This window comes from Falco peregrinus, chromosome 15, assembly GCF_023634155.1.
Source record: "Falco peregrinus isolate bFalPer1 chromosome 15, bFalPer1.pri, whole genome shotgun sequence".
NCBI lineage: Eukaryota > Metazoa > Chordata > Aves > Falconiformes > Falconidae > Falco > Falco peregrinus.
Window position 1 is genome coordinate 2,043,834 of NC_073735.1, and position 19,382 is coordinate 2,063,215.

General features: G+C 45.0%; 1 protein-coding gene across 3 annotated transcripts in view; it reads left to right on the forward strand.

Annotated features, from left to right (window-relative positions):
• Positions 1-19,382, forward strand: part of DIXDC1 (DIX domain containing 1) — a 37,807-nt gene that overhangs the window by 2,254 nt on the left and 16,171 nt on the right. For 2 of the 3 annotated variants that reach the window (XM_055819369.1, XM_055819368.1), the window contains exons 2-5: positions 10,793-10,922; positions 11,547-11,672; positions 13,441-13,690; positions 14,912-15,019. In XM_055819369.1, coding sequence (XP_055675344.1) covers positions 10,793-10,922; positions 11,547-11,672; positions 13,441-13,690; positions 14,912-15,019 — 614 coding nt within the window. Of the gene's footprint in view, positions 1-10,792; positions 10,923-11,546; positions 11,673-13,440; positions 13,691-14,911; positions 15,020-15,519; positions 18,455-19,382 lie in introns of those variants that run through there. The other variant, XM_055819370.1, reaches the window with a different exon arrangement.

The window sequence follows — 19,382 nt, forward strand, 5'->3', positions numbered from 1 at the left end:
AGTGAGCTGGAGTATTGCAGGAATTGCTGTGCTGATTCAGTGTCTGTTCTTTCGGTAGAACATCTTTTCTGCCCAGGTGGCTCTTTTGGTCACTAGATACCTTGAAATACAAGGACATGCTTCCCAAATCTGTGCATTAACATACACAAGTAAGTTGCTAGCAAGCTCACAGGTGCATGTGCAACCCTACGCATGCTTGGGACCTAGAGGCCAGGTATAGTTCCAGTTTCTTTAGAGATATTGGTGGTGTGTCTCTGTCTTGCACCTTTGGTCAATAATCCATGCCTGGAAAGTTACCCAGCACAACCAAGATGCTATAGGCAAGTTTATTTTGTTTCTCTGTATTTTTTTCCCTCTCTGTCCGTCCTGCTGGCTGAGAGCCACCCTATCAGCCTCACTATCTCATGAGCAGGGATGGAGAATGAAGCATAGTTGTCCCTTCTGCAGCTAATGCCTGTTCTGCTTCACAGGTCATCTGTTAGATTGATGCTTTCTCGATGATGAACATAATCACAGATTGCTGAAGGGGCCCTGTAAATTGCAAATTCAGGCCAATGTATTTCCTTTCCCTTTCAGAGTCCCTAGCCAAAATATGTTGTGGACAGTGTCATCTGCAGACATCTAAAAGAGGATGACTTTTGTTTAATGTTGAAACGCAGCGAACTCCCCTGTGGGCATCATGCAGCTCCCGTCCCTCTCTCATTAATGGACTACCCTGCCTTGAAGGTGTTTCCCTGCTGTTTATTGCGATTTATCGTATTCTCAGGCAGCTAAATAATTCAAGCCCAGAGCTGGATGGTGGCATGGGAATGTATGGCTGCTAAAAGCAGTCATTTATAATGCAAGGAAACCATGGAAGGCAGGGTCTCCTCTGTGGTGCCTCTGTCCATGTGGCCTCAGTTTGTTCTCTGTCCTTGAGGAAATGCAGTTTATTTGAGACACACGTCAGTGCTTTAAAACAGATGAGGCACACAGAAATGTGTCAGAAATGGGCCTCACAGCTCCGAGACATTAATGTGTCTGTATTTTAACAACAATAATATACCTTCTCTTTTTCAAGTTGGAAGTTAATTATTATGTAGTTGCTTATGTGCAATGAGTAATCTGAAATAGCTGTTTTTTCCTTCTGAGATAACATTGAACAACAGGCCTGGGACTGGCTCCTCTCCAGAGAGCAAAATGGCAGTGAATTTTTAATAGCCCAAGCAGAGCTTGTTTTGAAATCGCGGTCTCCCAACAGCATCAAAGTCAAATGCAAGGCTACCATATGAGGCTCTGTGTACCTGGGGACACCCCTGCACATTTTGCTGTGTGAGAACTACTACTCCCCAGCGCTATGCACGCAGGAGGTGGTGCGGTGCAGGTAGGGCTCTCTGTTCTCCCCCTAGGAGGCTGCTCATTGCCTGCCCCCTCACCAAGTGCTCCAGGTAATATTTTCCCTTGAGCAGTGGTTCTTAGCCGAGTGGCATCTGCAGTAGGTATTTCCTGGCTTTCCCAGACATCGTCTCTCTGCCTCACTCTTCAGGGTTTGCTGTATCTGTTGGTGGACTTTGAGGTGATTAGATGGCATCCTATCTGTAAGATTTGAAGCCTTGCTTTGGGAAATGGCCTGGGCTTGACTTTCATTTGCTCTTCTGGTTGAAGTAATTTTCTGGCAGGTTAGACCTGCTACCGTCTTGTTCTGGCAGCCGCTCTGTTCCCCTTGGTGTAACATGCATGAGCTGCGATAAAAACGTCTCTGCTACTGCGATCTGAGCAGAAGAAACTTGCACTCGCCCTTTCCTTGCAATGAGTCCTATTTATAGCTAATAGGATTCACTATGCAGAGAGCTGTTTTGACTCCTGTGTCCCTCGTCCAGTTCAGCCCATTAGGACCAGCCCGTAACTAAATACTCCCTGTAGTACCAAATCCCTCAGAGGCTGGTTTCACTAAATACATGGAGCTCTTTAGAAATGCTGATGGTTTCCACATAGTACATCCAAGTCTCATTTCACTTTGGTGTGAGACCACTAGTATTTTACATCCGCCCTACACTGTTAAAGCCACAGGATGGTCAGGCACACTTGTTTAAGGCTTGGCCAGAGTGGGAAAGGCTGGGATCTGAAGAACCACCTTAACCTTGCCAGGTTGCGTGTCTGGTCTTCAGGAGACTGGGCAGCTGCTGCATTGTGATTCTGCTAAGCCTCAAGCAGGGACATCAGAAAACACAGCTGGGGCTTCCCACACCTGGGTTTAGGTGGAGATGTGCTTTAGCAGACAATTGCTTGCTCTAGCAGGAATTCTTATCAATTTTTCTCAAAGCCCTTGTACCTGGCCAGCAATAGGACTGTCAGCAAGGGAAGGACGTATTGTATTTGCTGTTATATAGGATTAGGGGCTGAGCAGTTAGGATTCAAGCCCTGGCTGAGTTTCACTGTATGCCTAAACCAGGCTATTTCTTGTTTGCATAGCAGTGGCTGTCCTTTGGCAGGGTCTGTTACAGTGCGTTTGCACAGGTACAGTCAAAGATTTATTGTTATCAAAGCATTTTACAAGTAACATAAAAATTAGTGTAGTTGCTTTATAGCTAGAAACTGAGGCATGCAGAGGTAAAGTAGGCTGCCAAATTCCCAGCAAGTCACTGGCAGAGTGAAAAACAGAGTCTGTATCCTAAATGTGCCTTTAGTGCCCTTCATCCTAGAGCAGGCAGCTTCACTGGATGTCTCTTCCCCTTTTCTTCATATGAAAGGTTATTGCCTGCAAAAAGCGCTGCTCAGTCATACTGTGTGCTGTCTCCTCACAAAGCTGCTTTTCCCTGTCTGTACAGAGCTGGTGACTGTATTCCACTGAAAAATGAACAGTGCTCCTTTTCTTTCCTGAAGCATCAGGGAATGTCTCAGCACAACTTGTTTTGACAGACCTTAGATTTTGTTTGGCTGTAGTGGAACCATTTGATAGTTCAGGGTGAATCATGTGCTCCGAAGTACTGGCAGTTTACGGTAAAAGAACTTCTTGTGGCTCAGCTTTTTGCTTGCATGCTTGCATAGAAACGTTGACCTGTGTTAGAAAAGGGCCTCAAAATACCAGATTGGGGAAAATGGAGAGGCACTAAAACATCTTGCAAACATGCCAGTAATTAGGCCTAAAGCAGCAACCTGGCTTCGAATACCAGTGGCATTTCAGGGCACATATTTCCGACTGTTGATTTGAAGGAATACGTCCTAGCAAGATTCAATTTACATGAGTTTCTGTCTGGTAGACTTTTGGAGTAGATGCTCCCTGCAATGACTGTGAGTTTGTTTAAGGAATGGATACCATCTCCAAATTTCCGAACATGAAAAGGGTGCACAGAACTGCTACTGTGGGTGGAGAAGGTATGGCGAGTAATCCCTGGATTTGTACAAACAGGAAGGAGGTATAGGTAGAAAACAGATTAATTGCAGGAAGGACGCTTGTGTGTAGTGTTATGAAAGTGACAGGCAAAATTACTGTTTGAAGAAAGCACACTTAGATGCCACTCACAAAAATACCCGTATGTGGCAGATGGGTGGCACAAGTGAGATCACTGCCTGACAGCAAGGATATGTCTTGGCAACAGATCAATAGGAGGAAAAGGTTTCTTCCATTAAAGGGAAAATGGAATCATCAGGCTTTTGTTTTGCACAAATTAAATAACTCTTTGGTTCTACAGAGATAAAAAGCTGTCAGACGTGCATTTCTTGCCATTTGCCCACCTAGGCCCAGTTTCTTGGGTGGAGACTCAAAGTTAATTTTTACGAGGTTACAACAAACTACTGAGCATAACTGTCTTTCAGCTGTGAGTGCTGCTCCTGACTTCACGAGCTGTTTAAAGAGATTTTATATTTGCATCTACTAAGCTTTTCCAAGTGGATTCTAAAATACAACATGAAATGACTAAAATACCAGTATATGTAGGCACAGGTAAGAATTACTTCATCATGTACTGAAAGTTGTATGTCTCTGAAATGGAGCACGACAGCTGTTGGCTGTGCAACAAGAAGTAAAAATCAAAATGGTAGAAAGAATGTAGGGAGTTTGAACGGCGTTGGGCCTTGCTGTTCAATGCTTAAGCTTTTCCTCTTAATGGGTAAAGGACTATGAAAGATGTGGGAAAACAGTGCAGTAAAAAACGAAGTGTCCTGCTGGACAGGTGGACATTCTGGAAATTCTTGCTGTTGTTTGCATCCAGGAAACATGTGAAATACACCTTCAGCTCTAGACTTCATCCTTCATAGACCTTCTAGCACTTCAGCTGGTATCTGAAATGCTGTTGGCACACTGCTCTCTTAGTCGACCAGACACTTGTTCCCTTCCCAGTAACAAGTGGTGGTTTAGCCAGGATGCCACAGGCAGCTGTCATTTCAACCCAGCAGTACTGCCAGGATTTGAGCAAAAATTGCTGCTCCCCGACTGGAGACGAAGACAGCGTTCCCACCCTGACATTCTGAATGACGGGCGAGAAGCAGTTCCTGTGTGAGATCTGTATTTAGGGAGCTGCGTACAGAGAGAAGGATTTAATTCTTTATATTTGTTCAGAACACCCAGGATGACAGGAATGACTGAAGTATTTCCAAAGATCTGGCCAAAGCCCTCTAAAGTTGCAGGCACTTGCTTTCTGAAATCATTGCACAAACCTGACCAGTCGATGAATGGCAGTCAGACTCCGGTTTCAAAAACGTTGTCTGGTCTAAGAGATCAGAAAGCAGAAGACTGGCCCTTATATTCTTGAATCTGGCTAGAGAAACAGGTGGCTGCTCCTTGAGGTGAATTCACTGAACCCAAAGAAATGGTTCATTATATTAAGATGAGGAAAATCCAACTGGCTGTGCCTAGAACATAGCACAGGTTAAGGGCATCGTTGGGCTGCTCCTCCCAAAGGTTTGTGCTGCTTAAGTCTTGGAAATTGACCTCAGAAGTTACAGGAAACATGTTCTGCCTATAATTTTAACAAGACCTCAGGGTAATACTTCTTCCTGGGTCTCAGCAACTCAGTGAAAAATCCTTGTCCAGACATGTTAGGGTGTTGGAAATGTCCACGTTTTCACTCAGATACGAGTGAAGGGTTAAAGAGCTCTTAGTCTTTTGAAGCTCACACTCTATTTCTGTCTCCTGATGTGCACCAGATTGCATGGGTGCCTCCTTTTCCAAACTGTGTCACTGTACTGAGGCGTCTTCTGTGCTTGAGACAGGCTATTTATAGATTTGGAAAATACACATCAGACCAAAAGCTATTTTGAATGAAATTACACCTCCTGCTTTAAAGTAAGAGTTCTATGAAAAAGGACTCCTGTGGGTGTACATGGTTGTTCTGGCATTGCTCTGGTCATAATTGGGTGTTTTTCGCTGTTGGATGTATCAGGAGTTATCTCAATGTGTTAAACAGCCTGAATCACATTTAAGCAGCAATTTTGAGAAAAAAAAATTGTTCTGCTGGCTTTGAGAGCCGAGAGAAACATTTGCTCGTGAGTTTTTATTTTCCGCTCCTACAAAGGCCTTCTCAAACGAAAACAAAATCAAACTGGAGGAACACTGGGTGGAAAATTCCAGTTTCTGTCTAATTAAGGTGATGTCAGAAAGCTTAGAAATTATACAAGGCCTTAAACATTACATCCTGATGCAATTAAGCTAGCCTTTGAGCTTTGCTGCTGCAGACGTTTGGGTCACTGCTCTGAACAGACAGGACACTAAACGCCTTTCATACTGGGACCAACCTCATAGCATGAGGGCTATTATTATTGACCTTGTTAGACCTGGTGCTTGGGCAGTGGCCAGAGGGTATAAAGGAAAAGCCGAGTAAAGATTGTGAGAAAGATTATTATTCTTCCAGGCTGATTCCCTAAACCCAACAATAAGGATAGATTCAAATTCATCAAATGCACGCAGAAAAGTAATCTCTTCCTAGAAGCAGAGAGCGAGAGTGTCAGGGGAGTCTACTGTAATGTGATAGCAAGGTCAGGCCCTCTGGAGGCATCTATCTGCTAAAGAATGATTTTTTTTCCAAGAATGACTATTTGGCCGACTTCAAAATGTACAATACCCTAATCTCAGAGGAGGAGGAAATCTGAAAATTAATTGTATACAGTGTAATGTAGATGGCACTGGTAATAAAGGACAGAGTAGCATGTCACAAGCATTGTGATCTACCTGTATTTACTGTCAGGCAGACTGGACTGATTGATGGTTGAGAGGGGAGAAACAGGAGCCCACAGCAGCAGGTGGTGAATTGCACTGGTTAAATGAGAATATCAAGGACACCTACAGCTGGCAGGAGCTTTGCAAGAGAGGCTGCTTTTCTTCCACTTTCAGAAAACACTAGATAATGACACTTAATTGTAATTATCAGTAAGAGATTGCAGCCACTGAGAAATAAGTGCTGGCCCTGGAAGGGTGTTTTTCTCCTGCATATCATTGGCACATTGATATGCAATTGAATTGCAAGCCCAAAGTCAATTGAAAGCACAAAGTTCCTGACCTCCAGACAGCTGTTCTACTATAGCCAGTAGGTCCCAGGCACTTCTTCGGGGTATGTGCTGAGTAAGTGATCCAGAGTAAGATCCTGCTCTGAGGTGTGTTGTGCTAACCTGTAATGTCCCAGCAGAAGTCCCTGCAAGTTGGGAAATTCCTTAAAACTGCAGGTGGCCCCTAGTACCTCGCTTTCAAAATCTTTTCCTGCCCTGCAAAGTCTTTCAAGGCTTCCAGAGTGACTTGGATACAAATACCCTACAATGATCTGCCTGGAACTTGGAGCAATCTGAGCTCCAGCTTCCTTCAGGAAAGGGAGTTGCTCTTCCCATTGCAAGGTACAGGTAAACCTTGCCTTTTTTTGGAACACAAAGCTGTGTTAACATAAATAGGATTAAGCTTAACTCCGCCATAATCCTAATAACGTGTGCTCTGCGTAGTAAATCTTAGACCAGGCTGATATGTTTTTCTTCTGAAAATCACGGTTTTGAAAGAAGTATCGGTGCAGGAGTAGAGCAGTGTGAGCCCCATCAGGTCTAAGATTTGGCTGAACAGATGCTCAAACCAAAATGCAGGGAGAAGCAGAAAACTCCTGAGTGCTCAGTGGCTGAAGGAAGAATTATTTGGCTAATTATTCAATTATACTGAAGGAAGAGGATGAGCTAGGTAGAACAATAGTTGCTCCCTCTCTGATTCCTCTCATTTGTACCAAGTTATGAATCAACAAGGGGAAACTCTAGGGATTTGTTCAATCCCTAGCATGAATTTTGGAGCTTCGTCAGAAGCTGTAGTAGCATAGTTAGAGCACTGGAATCACAGGAATTGGTGTAATAGGTCCCATGGGATCCTTCCCCTCAACTAGAAAGACAAAAGTTAAACAAGAGGAGTGCTAAGAATTTGAGCAGCTGTCAGAGCAGGGGAGCTGAGCGGGTTTGGGGGACAGCTGGGTCCAGCTCCCTCGGCATAAAGGCTCACTCTGCACCCTTTACTTGGTCTGGCTTGGGTTCATCTGCCCTGCCGCTGGGGCTAGTGCTTCTTTTTGCTAATTATTTAGAAGGCACAATATGTAATGTCCTACTCTGTTGTCAGGAAGCAGTGTGGAAGCACAGGGGCGACAGCCGTGGAAAAGGAAAGGAGTACTTTAGAGATGTGTCATCCACCTCTTTATTTGTTCCCAACCTCCTTTCCCTCCTCCTTGGAGCCTTGTTGACTAAGAGGAGCTGAGACTAATGTGGGACTGGATGGGGCACACGTTTGGTTTGAGCTAGGATGCCTGCAGCCGCAAATGGTGATGGAGCATGTGTCTTTCTTGTATTTCTCTGGGCAAGTGGCAAGCACAGGCTGGGTAGCATTTTTGTGGGGTGGAACAGGCTGGGTAGAGCTGCTGTTCTCATGGCAGAATACATCCTAGCAAATCTTCGTTTCCTGTGTGATGGAAGATGATACCTGAAGTACTTTCCAGAATAGATGCCATGAATGATGTCCATCCAAGTAGCAGATCGTATTGCTGTGATAGTACTTCGGGCTGTTCTGTTGTGAAATGAGATACCTGTCTTGGGTCTTAAACAAATGGAATTCTGAGGGAATGAAACAAGAGTTTACTTTTGTTTTTTTATGGGTCTGATGCATTAAACTGAATCTGTGGCCGTGAATTGAGGCCTTGTGCTTGTGTTGGAGGTGTAGGGCTTTAAGGTATCACCCACAGTGTCCTTGTTGTGGCTCAGTTTATGCCAGCTGACGGGCAAGCCACAGAGAGTGGTGAAGCAAAACATTTTTGACTCACTAGCTTAAAAATTGCTATTAGGATTTCTGCTGAGCAGCTTGGGGGCTTTGTCCCTTCACGCATTTAACACCACTTTGCCATTTTTAGGCCACTAAACTTTTATATCTGTTCTTTTCTTGGTAAGTTCAGTCACCTGCTCACCTCAGCTGCCAGAAGTGACAGCTTATTCCTTGGGTTTTTAGCTTTGCAGCAATCCAACTCTCTCACTAAAGTCATTAGATCATCTAGTTTTTGGATGCAAAATCAGGAAACGCTGTTCAGTTGAACAGCCTGAACTTCTGCAGGAATATTTTACGCTTAATGGGGAAAAAAACCCCAAAATAACCAACCAAACAACAAAGTAAGGCTGCTAATGAAATGTAAGTTTGCAGTATTACAGCAGCTATTGGTATGAAATCACTTTGTAATGGTGACATCCATATTCCATTGCCACAAAATCCTCCTTTGAATAATCATTGTTAAAAATGTAAACGCACTGGAATTTAGAAGTGACTTTTTCTAATAACAGTGTCAACCTTCTTATACATTTAAGAGATAGGGACTAAAAGTTTGCCAAAAATGCTTTCTTATGAATGCATGAAGAATGTTCAGAGAAAAGAAATAGAAAACAAACTGCTTAGTGAAAGGGGCTGTTTTTTCTTTGAGTGAGAATGGAAGTGTCTTGAGTGGAAGAACCATATAGATTCCTATAAAAAGGGCAAATTTCCTGTAGGCTGGAAGAGGCTGTGCCCTTGTGGAATTAGTACAGTATAACAGTTTAGAACTTTGTAAAATGATTTGAAAAATGACAAGGTAGTAAACACAACTGTGATAAGATTATTTTCCTAAATGACACAGACGTCAGGTGGAGTTTTCATGCTGCAGCCCTATTCGGTACATCTTTACTTATCAATGTAGATATTTCTATAATGATGCTGTATTACTATAAACAAACCTACCTCTTTTCTCTGGTACTGATTGGAATACATTAAAGCTTTATTGAATCTGTGTAATAGAAGCTTGTGGTCTCTCTGGCTCTGGCATTAGACTGTTGTGAGATTGAACCTCAGTGCTGGCATGATCAGTTAAAATCCAGTAGCAGGAGGTGAAGTGCTTTTGGCAGCTGGCAAGAGTTACCACTGCTGTTCTGAAAATCAGCGCAGGACCATCAGCTTGTGCAAGAGAGAGAAAGTGAAGGCTTGTAAGTAGAAAATGAAGACCTCTGAAACTGGGTAGGCAAAACTGACGTGCATCATTGCCATTACAGCCAAAGAAGAGCATGCAGACCCCATCCACGTGGCTGGCCAAGTCTGTTCCAGCAAGCATGCATCAAATCTGTCACTTCTGCTTCCTTTTTTCAAAAGCCATCAAGCAGTCCCCCAAGCTCAGCTCTGTTCTGCTCCCCAGCTCGCTGCTTTCTGAACCAGCAGACCGAGCCACGGTGTGATTAAAGTTGGATTTCCTATGTCAGGTTAATTAAGAGTGAAGCTGTGATCTAGATTGTGACTTTGATGGGCTGTAAAAGCATAAACTCCGACACTGCTGAGATAATATGGAATGCAGACTTAAAACCTGCTGCATTGGCAGAATAATGGGAAGCTTAGTGAAAAGGGAGATAATCCCATAAATGGATCAGTTTGTTTACCCTCTATGTACCACACCAGCCCTGCCCAAAGGGATTTCAGTGGTACCGGTGCTCCTACTAGCTGAGGAAGGGGGGGAGGAAGGGAAAGGTCATCATGTGAATCAGCTCTTCACCTTTCAGTCCCCTGTGCCAGATGGGTCCTCACACTGACCAGAAGCCTGAGTTTGTTTCCCTGGTCTTGCCCTTGTAGCAACATACACAATTCTGTGAAGCATTATCCAGTATGCCCTCTGGAAAGGCAGTGCTGCTTGCTCTCGGGTCTTGCAGGTGTTAAGTGCTGTGGTAAGCACAGAGAAATAGAAATTGGGCCATTAGAAATGCTGATGCAGCTCCAATTAAACGAAGGGGGCTGTACAACAGGGTGTCTCTTCCCTGCTGCATGAACTGTTACAAGTGAGCCATGCTGGGGGTGTTAAGGAGGGAAGGCTGTTGTCCCTTCCAGGAAATCAGTCCTGGTTGTTTCTCATAATAGATGGCATAGTTTAAAGAGAAATAACACAGGGTTTCTTGCTTCTGCACTGTGGGTTTTCTACTTCCTGGATATATGGAAGAAAACAGTGTGCACGGGACACAAAATGCTGTGAGTGAACCAATTCTGGCACCGAAAATAAGGGGATGACAGCATTGGTTTGGCACCAATTAGATTAAATGTAATGTAAAGCTATCTTCTCAGCTGTGCTTAGATGATGACTCCTGTCCTGCTGCCTGCTTGCTTTTCCTGCCCTGGCATGGAGCGAGCTGCACCACGGTGTGCAGTGATGTCAGTTAGCGCTCAGCAGGCTTTGGGATGAGACCACCAGTGTTTGTTTTCAAGGGCAAAAGACAATGAGATCTGTGAAGATGGAGGAGAAAAATGAGAGCTATGCAACTCTCCCCTGAAATGGCAGTGACGTGTTGTAAATGTTTTGTTTTCTATTTTCAGCAACAACTACAGGCATATGTGGCCTGGGTGAATTCCCAGCTGAAGAAGAAGCCAACAATAAAGCCAGTCCAAGACCTGAGACAGGATCTCCGAGATGGAGTCATTCTTGCTTTGCTTATTGAGATTGTAGGTCAGTAATGCCATATGGCACTATTTTTCATCTTGTAGTTTCAGATCTTGTTTAGAGGAGGGTGGCCTTGGCTCTGACATCTGTCGGGCATGCTGGCAGATGTTTATGACGGTGTCAGAGCTTGTGGGGGGAAAGGAGTGACTTTAAAAGAAAACAATCACGAAACAAATCATAGATGCAGTTCTATTAAAGCCTTATGTTTTAGCAGACAGTTGCAACAGACATGGTAAAAACGTGTCAAGGACGATATTAATTCCCACGAGGCTGGAATGGAGTTAAGAAAGGGTTTACCTTGTAGAGGAATGGTGTTAGTGTGTGGCATTTTTGGAAGAGTGACCTGCTTGCTGAGATACTCCCTTCTTCCCAGGCCCAACTTCTAATTTCCTCTACCCTCGAAGCAGTGCAGGGGGACAGGGAACGGGGTTTGTAGTCAGTTCATGTAAACCCAATACGGTCTGCAACCTGTTATTCCTGGTACTGGATGCCTTGTAAACATGACAAAAGCTATGCATGCCTTTTGAAGTACCCAGACAAGAGATAAGATCAGGCCCTACACCTACAGCCATTCCTGTGAAAGCACCAAGCTATTCAGTTCTTCTTTAACAAAGTTTTTTCACTCTTTAGCTGGTGAGAAGTTGAATGGCATTCAGGTCAACCCCAGCAGCCAGCAGGAAAAGAGGGAAAATGTGGAAAAAGTCTTAGACTTTGTGGCATCCAAAAAGATCCGCATGCATCAGACATCAGCAAAAGGTATGTGCTCCTGGTGGTCACCACAGATGATTTTATCTGTTGTAGGCCTGTTTCTGTCTTTGTTTAGTATCAAACAGAAAATGTGTTTGTGGGGGAGTTGCAGGTTTTTTCCTCAGATGGTTTAATAACAGGTTTTGGGTTGAATGATACTGTGTTCTTGACTGCTTTTGGTTGAATGATACTGTGTTCTTGACTGCTTTTGGTAGCAGCACAGTGCACAGAAACAAAAATGCCTTTTCTTCTGCTGCTGGGCAGTCAGAAGATGAAGTAATGGTGTAATAAAGAATACAGACTCAGAATCTTTCACTAAAAAGACGTACAAACCTGCTACTGCAAAATGAGACATGGGAAAAATATTTCTGGTCCACTGGAAGCCTGTGATACTGTTTCACATGACTTGTAAACAGGGAGGAGACCCAGTATGCTAAATCACATGCCTGTGGCCTGGTTTAGTCAGATACCACGAGGATCGGATCGCTGGTGTGCGTGTAGGGCTGTGGGGTACAAGGTGGGCCCTGATCCTTGCTGTTTGCTGCCTGTACTGCGGGGAGGTACAGTTCTGACTGTCTGTGGCCCTTCAGATGAGAAAGAGGGGAAAAATGCTGAGAGAGACTACGTGGAGGGCATGACCCTTGTTAGCAGAAGAGTACAAGCTGCTGGTTTATAGGCCTTGGTGAGAGGCTTAGAATTTAAATATAGAGTAATGAGGACTGTTCCCACAGTACTGCTACTGGCAGATCGGAGGCTGTACTGTTTTTCGGTAGTATTGCAAGTTGTCTGATGAGCGCATGACTATAGAAATGGTACCACTACTGGTAAAAGTCTTACCTAAGCAAAGGTATCAACCTGGATATGCGCTGAAACCATGTCATGTGGTCATAGGCTACAGGCACAAGACTCTGGGACACATGCTCCAGAGCTCCACTCATAGTTCTGACATTGACTCATTCTAGGACTTGAAATGATTCACACAAACTTCTGGCTTCATGTTCCCCATGAATAAAGCGGAGGCAACAGTCACTGTGACTTACTTTGGCTATTTCTAATTTTTCAGATACTAAAGCAAGTAATAACCAGCCTTCATGCCTCCAGCACTTTTTTTTTTTTAGGCTGCTTCTGATATATTTGGAAACTCCATTCCTATTATTTTAATGGACTTTGAGTATCTCAGCTGAATAAATTGTTTTGAGAAATTGTAGTCTGAAAGAATGGCTGATCTTTGCAGTGAACTTGAGATCAGCGTGTGTGAGCTAGTTTGTATGCTGGTGTGATGTTAAAACGGACTAGCTAACTTTTGCAAGGTGCTACAAACAGTTGATGGCACAGGATGCTATTGCTAAAGAAATGCATTGCTGTTCTCTGGTCTTTAGCATTTAAAAAAAAAAAAAAAAAGGCAGCAAATTCCATGCGCTAATTAAAGGACCGCTGGGTACAGTGTTAGTCTTCAGTGACTGCTGTACTTTCCCAGTGAGTGTTCAGTAATTATCATGTGCTGTCACGTATCCTGCTGGATTGTTAGCTGGAAATGGCCTTAAAGGGAAGGCTCAGGTCTGTTTGGAGCATCAAAATTTGTGATCAGTCAGTTTGTTGCTTTGTACAAAACAAGCAGAGCTAAGCACCAGTGCTGCAATGCAGTCCTTTTTACATGGTCCTCACTTACTGGCGTGGTCCTGTTGGGTTTAATTATTTTCATGCTTGTTGGTGAGATACAGCTGTGGTGGGACTTCATGGTAATGGCATTGTCCTTGGCTTTATTTGCATTTTGCAGATATTGTTGATGGGAACTTGAAATCTATCATGAGGTTGATCCTGGCCTTAGCTGCTCACTTCAAACCAGGCTCCGGGAGAGGGATGAACCACAGCCCTGCTGGCACGGTGGGGAAGAGCCTCTCAGCATCCTCCGCCAGCCACAGGCCTCGCTCAGCCGCTGCTGTGGCCCAAGGGGCGGTGGCTGCTCTGGCAGATGTTCGTCAAGATGTCTTGCAATCCGGCCGGGATGTTTTCCGGCACAGACAGAGGTAATGAGTTTTCCCAGATTATGTGAGGTCGGGTTATGTTAGCAGATGGACGCAGTTTCTTTTTAAAATAGGTGCCACTTTATCCTGACAATTCCTGGCGTAAGGTAGCTCTTCTGTTGTGCAAACAGAGACAAACTGCTACTCTCTCACCAAAACCTAAATCGATAGTGGCCTAACAAAGGGGAGTACTGACCTAGCCTGGCTGCCTCGTGATGAAGACTGCAGGCTTTTTTTTTCTCAAGTTTTTCAGCAAAATAACTGCTGGGTCTGTGTTATGTCACTGGAAAAGAACAGTTCGTTACGGCCAAGCCAGAGGGAACTCTGCTGCCCTATTTTCCCCATTTCATGCTCTGCACAGTGCCCTTTCATGGTGCTGTCTACTTGGAGACATTCTCATTTCAAGCAAAACAGAAGTAAGGTCTTAACTGCAGGTACTGGTTATAGATCCGGGAGCGGTAACTTTCCGAACTGAGGTGCTGGGGATGTTGAGGAAGGCAAAACGGACTTGTATGGTGCTGTTCACCCCAGCGCTGTGCCTGCTGCCGTAGAGGCAGGTGCAGCGTTGTGTGCCGTTAACCGGCTGATGCAGCCTACCCTGTAAGCGGAGGAGTTCTGGTGATAATGAAGGGAGATGATCCGTGTGCAGAAGGGGCATGTCATTCTGAAAAGCACATTTAACACTTGCAAAAGGTGCTATGTGGATTATAATAATAATAGTAATGACATTTAAATGGAAGCCAGATGGTGGTCTATTGAGGGTTTAATTTACACAGCTGAAGGTCATTTGCCCATATTATATTGGCTCAAGGGAATACCCATAAAGCAATTTGGAAATGAGGTTGAAAAGGTGTATTTTGCTGAAAAAGTAAATGTTAAAGGTTTCTCTTGCAAAGGCCTTGGGCCAGGAGTTCTTCAGAAAATCCAGCCCTTGTGCTATTTGCAAATTCCGTTCTTTTCCTTGCTTTCCCAGAGCTTTTGTAGTTTTCTAATCACAGAATTAGGGATGAGTTTACAAGGGGGGGCTGTTTGCCTGTGTTACGGTCACACCAAGAAGCTGGGATGGAGCTCCCTGATAGGAGAATTCTCTTAATTGGCAGCTTTCTAGCTGTTCCCTCTTCTTACCTTCCTTTCATTAGCTTTCCTACCCTCCCTTTTGGAGACAAGAACAATTTCTGCTTCTATCAGGTGAGGCTTCCCTCATTCTAAGATTATTATCTCCAGAAATAGCAGCATGGATGAGGAGATTGAAAACCCCTACTGGAGTGTCCGGGCACTGGTGCAGCAGTATGAAGGGCAGCAGAACATGCCACTGGAGTCCCACTCTTCCAGGTAAGGAATTTCATTGCCAAGATGTGTCCTCTCATGGTCCTTTGCCTGACATTCCCGTGCCCTGTCTTATCACTGTGATCTGGTTAGCTCTGATAGAAAAGAGGATTCCCAGTGTATAGTCTCCTGCCTGATCTGGAGAACGAAGCCTCAGGAACCAGCATGAAGCAGTGGTTTACTGCCGTTTCTCCCACAGATACAAATCGATCTAATTTATGATGTGATTGCACAGATAAGAGCTAGGAGCTTCTGAGTTACAGTCATCTAAATCTTTGGGGTGTCCCTCAGTGAGACCAGGGGGATAGGATGAGGAAAGACACAGCCAAAGATTTGACAGGGAACCTGAATGTACAGGTGGAGCCTTTTGAGAGAGTGCTGACTTGAGGGATGCTGAAATGGAATTTGTGGCCTGTTTCACAGAAAGGAATGTCTGCGAAGGAAGCTAGGGTGCAAGGGATGGACATTCCAGAGCTGATGGAAAAGGTGTGGAGGAAAGGAACTTAAACCAACAAACCTCATTCCCTGCAGAGAGATGGAGGTGAGGGGGCATGTGCATTTGAACAGCGGTTACAGGAACACACCAGACCTTACGCTGGTCCTGGGGGGGATCTGCCGCTGTGTCTTCATTGCTGTTGTGCCCTCATCCATCACCTTTAACTATCTCTAGATTTACAGTTATCTAATTTACCCTTCCATCCCCCAGACTTTCACCTTCAATCTAAATTGCAGCATTTAATTGTTTTACTGAAAAGTCTCCTGCGTCCTGCTGTGAAGCCTGGAAGTCAGAGTTCAGTGCGGTTTCTGTTGGAGGTGACTTTCCCCTTTGCAGCAGGGCTTGGATCCTGAGGAGTACGTGCTCTCTGCTACAGCCCACAGCCTTGACTGGGGTTCTTGACTGCGCAAGTTAAGCAAGGTCAAACTGGTGCAACTGGAGGCTTCCTAAGGAAGTGGGACCTGCAGAAACGGGATCGGTTAGAATGGCAGCACGTAATGTTTTCAGTAGGAGGTGCCGCAGCTTGCAGCTGTGAACCTGAGTCACGTGTGCCACTTACAACGCATCAGGCTGGCACCTTACAAACTTTTCTTACTACCTTTTGCTTTGGGGCAGAAGTCAAAACTCTCACCCCAGTTTGCCTGAGCAGTGGACGGGAGAGGGAAGACACGTGGCTGTGTGGTTTGTTTTCATACCTGTAGGAGAGACAATGTAGCTGAAGGGGCTTTTTAAGAAAAACTGTACTACAGGGAGCTGTTCCAGGGTGGATAGCTTCACAGTAAGGACAGCATTTCCCTTTTTCCCTAGAGAGTGTGAAACTAGCTTGAAGACAAAGGACTGTTAACTGAACATACTAGATCTCCCTCTGGATACGATGCCTTGCTCCATTTAATATCCTCTGGAACAGATTAAGAGGGCAGAGCTGCAGCTCTGACTCACAATTCCCTGTCCTCACTGGAAGTCCCAGCTCTGCTTTGTTGTTTCCTTGTCCTGCCTGGGCTGCTCCCTGAGAGTGCCTCAGCTGCCCTCCTTCCCCGTGTCATGTCCATCCATCCATCCCCACAATCTGTGCAGGAGTGAGGAGGTTCATTTTCCTAGGACAGATTGCCACTGGCAGTTTCTCAGCAGGTGGGGATGTCTCCAGGATTTCTCAGGCCACTTTTGGTGCTCCATAGCACAGAGACACCTCCGTGTACCTAAGAATTAACGTTGCTTGGCCCAACAGAGGGGGAAAAAAATACGATAGTTTATACTTATTCCCAGCATTTGCTGTGTATCATAGTGAGGTGGTGTTTATAAATACAAGCATACACATTTGGAAGAGTGTGGGAACTCCATGCAAGCCAGTATTGGACCACTGCCTCCACATGATGTCAGCAGAGTGTACTTTTGAAGCTGTCATTCCGGGGGAGATGTAAAAATTCTGGTCTTGGCAACTGGATTTCATGGCTAACGTCACAGGACTTTGGTGTTAACTCTTGAACCGTGGTCTCAGTAGGACAGCAAGTGAGACATGCTGTTCCCTCCACTCGTTCCTCAGTTTAAGGTCGCTGTAGTATTTTATGTGTGCTCTTCTACCCTCTAACGGATTGTCAGACAACTGCTGTTCGCTCATATGTGGCTGCATTCTGGTGGTAAATGAAAATTTCTCTGCACATCTTAAATCACTTTCTCTTGTGTTTTTTTTGTGTTTCCCATGAAGTCATGAGATCTCTTACCATATGGTAATGGTGATACTGCTGTTGACAGGACATAATATGGTGAGAATCTTTACATAAGTGATCAGCGATCTACCCAAAGAAATTGGGAGCAATCTGACCTCCAGCTCCTGGGGATGTCTTCTGCTGATGCCGGGCTTCATGATGAAAACAAGATGCTTGTTTCTCTTTCCTTCCAGAGAGAAATGTTCTAGCTTAGTTATGAGAACTGGCTGGGAGAAACAAGCCACTTTTTTTTTTTTTTTTCTTTATTAGTGATAGATGTGGTTATTAGCTGCAGCCACCCCCCTCCATCTAATTGTGCTGTTGTCTTGTCTGTCCCAGGGCAGCATTCCCTGCCTAGCATCAGCTCGTTTCTGCATTAACTCTTCAGTAAAAGAGCTCACAGCCTGAATAACAGAATTCCCAGAGACAAAAGCAAAGGCAATTGAAATGATTCATGGAAAATTTGCCAAAATCAGATGGATTCCCAGGCCACTGAGCCCCTCACCCATCCATCTCCCTTTCCCCTCCCCTTCCACCAGCCTTCCCTCCCCCACTCTGAGCCAGGCATCTCTGAGAAAAGGCTCTGCCTTGCACAGCCTGTGTGACAGCAGGAGGGAGCAGGAGCTGGAGATAGCAGGGAAGAGGAAGCCGTGCGTGGGGCTGGGAAGTGCTGCATGCCGTCTTCTGAGACCACATCCAAGCCTGGAAGAGCAGGGAACCTACTGCTTGCAGGAGCACCTTCTCTTGGCTGTTTGCTGGCATCTGCAGCAGGTGCTTGGAGTCTAAAGAGGGCAGAATGGGATGAGAAACACCACTGGCAATCCAGATCGCAGTCCTTGCGATGAAAACAACTGGCTGTGCAGCTGACCAAAATGCAGCAGCAAGAGACAAATAACCCGAGAGGAAAACCAGCAAAAGCAAAACCCAGGCTGCAGAATTCCCTGACTCTGGAATCAAATACGTGTGTGTGGGCTGCTGATCTGCCATCTGACAGTTTCTTGCAAAGACCCTGAGGTTTTTTTTTGGTTTTTTTTCTGCTGTGAATCTTCCCGCTAATGCGAAGCAGTCTGGCTTGCAAATATTTCTCCAGTAGTTTGACAGGAGCTGGCGTTTTCTGCACTGAATTCTGAGCATGTGAAGGGACAAGGCATGCCTGTAGCCAGAATCCCGAGGCTCCCCGGGAAACGGATTCTGTGAGGCGAAAGGTTAAAGTGGGATCATGGGAGGGAAGCAGGTCAAATGGTGAGCAATTGTTGCCATTGTGATTTGAAACAGCAGGGATGGGGTGTTTATTAAAATTATGAGAATTCAGACTTATCACTGGGGCTGTTGCCCTAAAGCCTTGACTCCGCAGGCAGCGGCAACTCTGGGACTCAGTGGAGAAAGGGTATGGGTTAGGAAACCCACTGGTAAAAGGAGTAAAGTGGAACAGTTTGCATCGTAAATTTGTCTTAAATGGCTTTAATTTTCTAGCACTTATTTCTGCATGCTTTAATTGTGAATTGTTATGTACTTTAAAGAACAAATTACATCGGTGGCTATTTCATACTCTTAACAGGTTTGGTGACTGATGCAAAAAACGTAGAAATGTTTCCAGCATTACCTTGATGGCATGATGTATGAGGCAACCTGACCTGTGCTACTGCTTCATCTGACTGCACCTCAGTAGCTCTTTCACTGTTTGGCATGGTGTGAGGGGTGGTCACTGATGTCGTGTGAACCCACTGGCCTTTTGAAAGAGGGGAAACTGTCTGGAAAGGGAACTGTGGACATAAGAATGCCTAAGCAATTATCTGTAAAACAGTCTGTGTTGTGGAGACCTGTCGTGACCACTTAAACCCACCCCCTGCCTCAGCTGGGATCCTTTGTATTTGCTCTGGCTGGGGATCCAGTGCTGAGAGGAGCAGATTTTGGAAGAGGGGATGTTTTTTCACAGGCTCTGTATCCCCTTGGGTTTTGTCCTGCTCGTTCTTCCTTCTAGTTCCCTGCTCTCACCTATCCCTCAGTTTCTCCACCTTCTCACCCAGCAGTTGCTAATATTGTTTTTCTAGGACAGCTCTCATTCTTTCATCTTTTGCCTGGATGTGAAACAGCAATGCACTTCTCAGGGGTCTTATCAGGATGATGGCTCATCCCAGTACCAGCTGGGAATACGCAGGGGGAATATCGA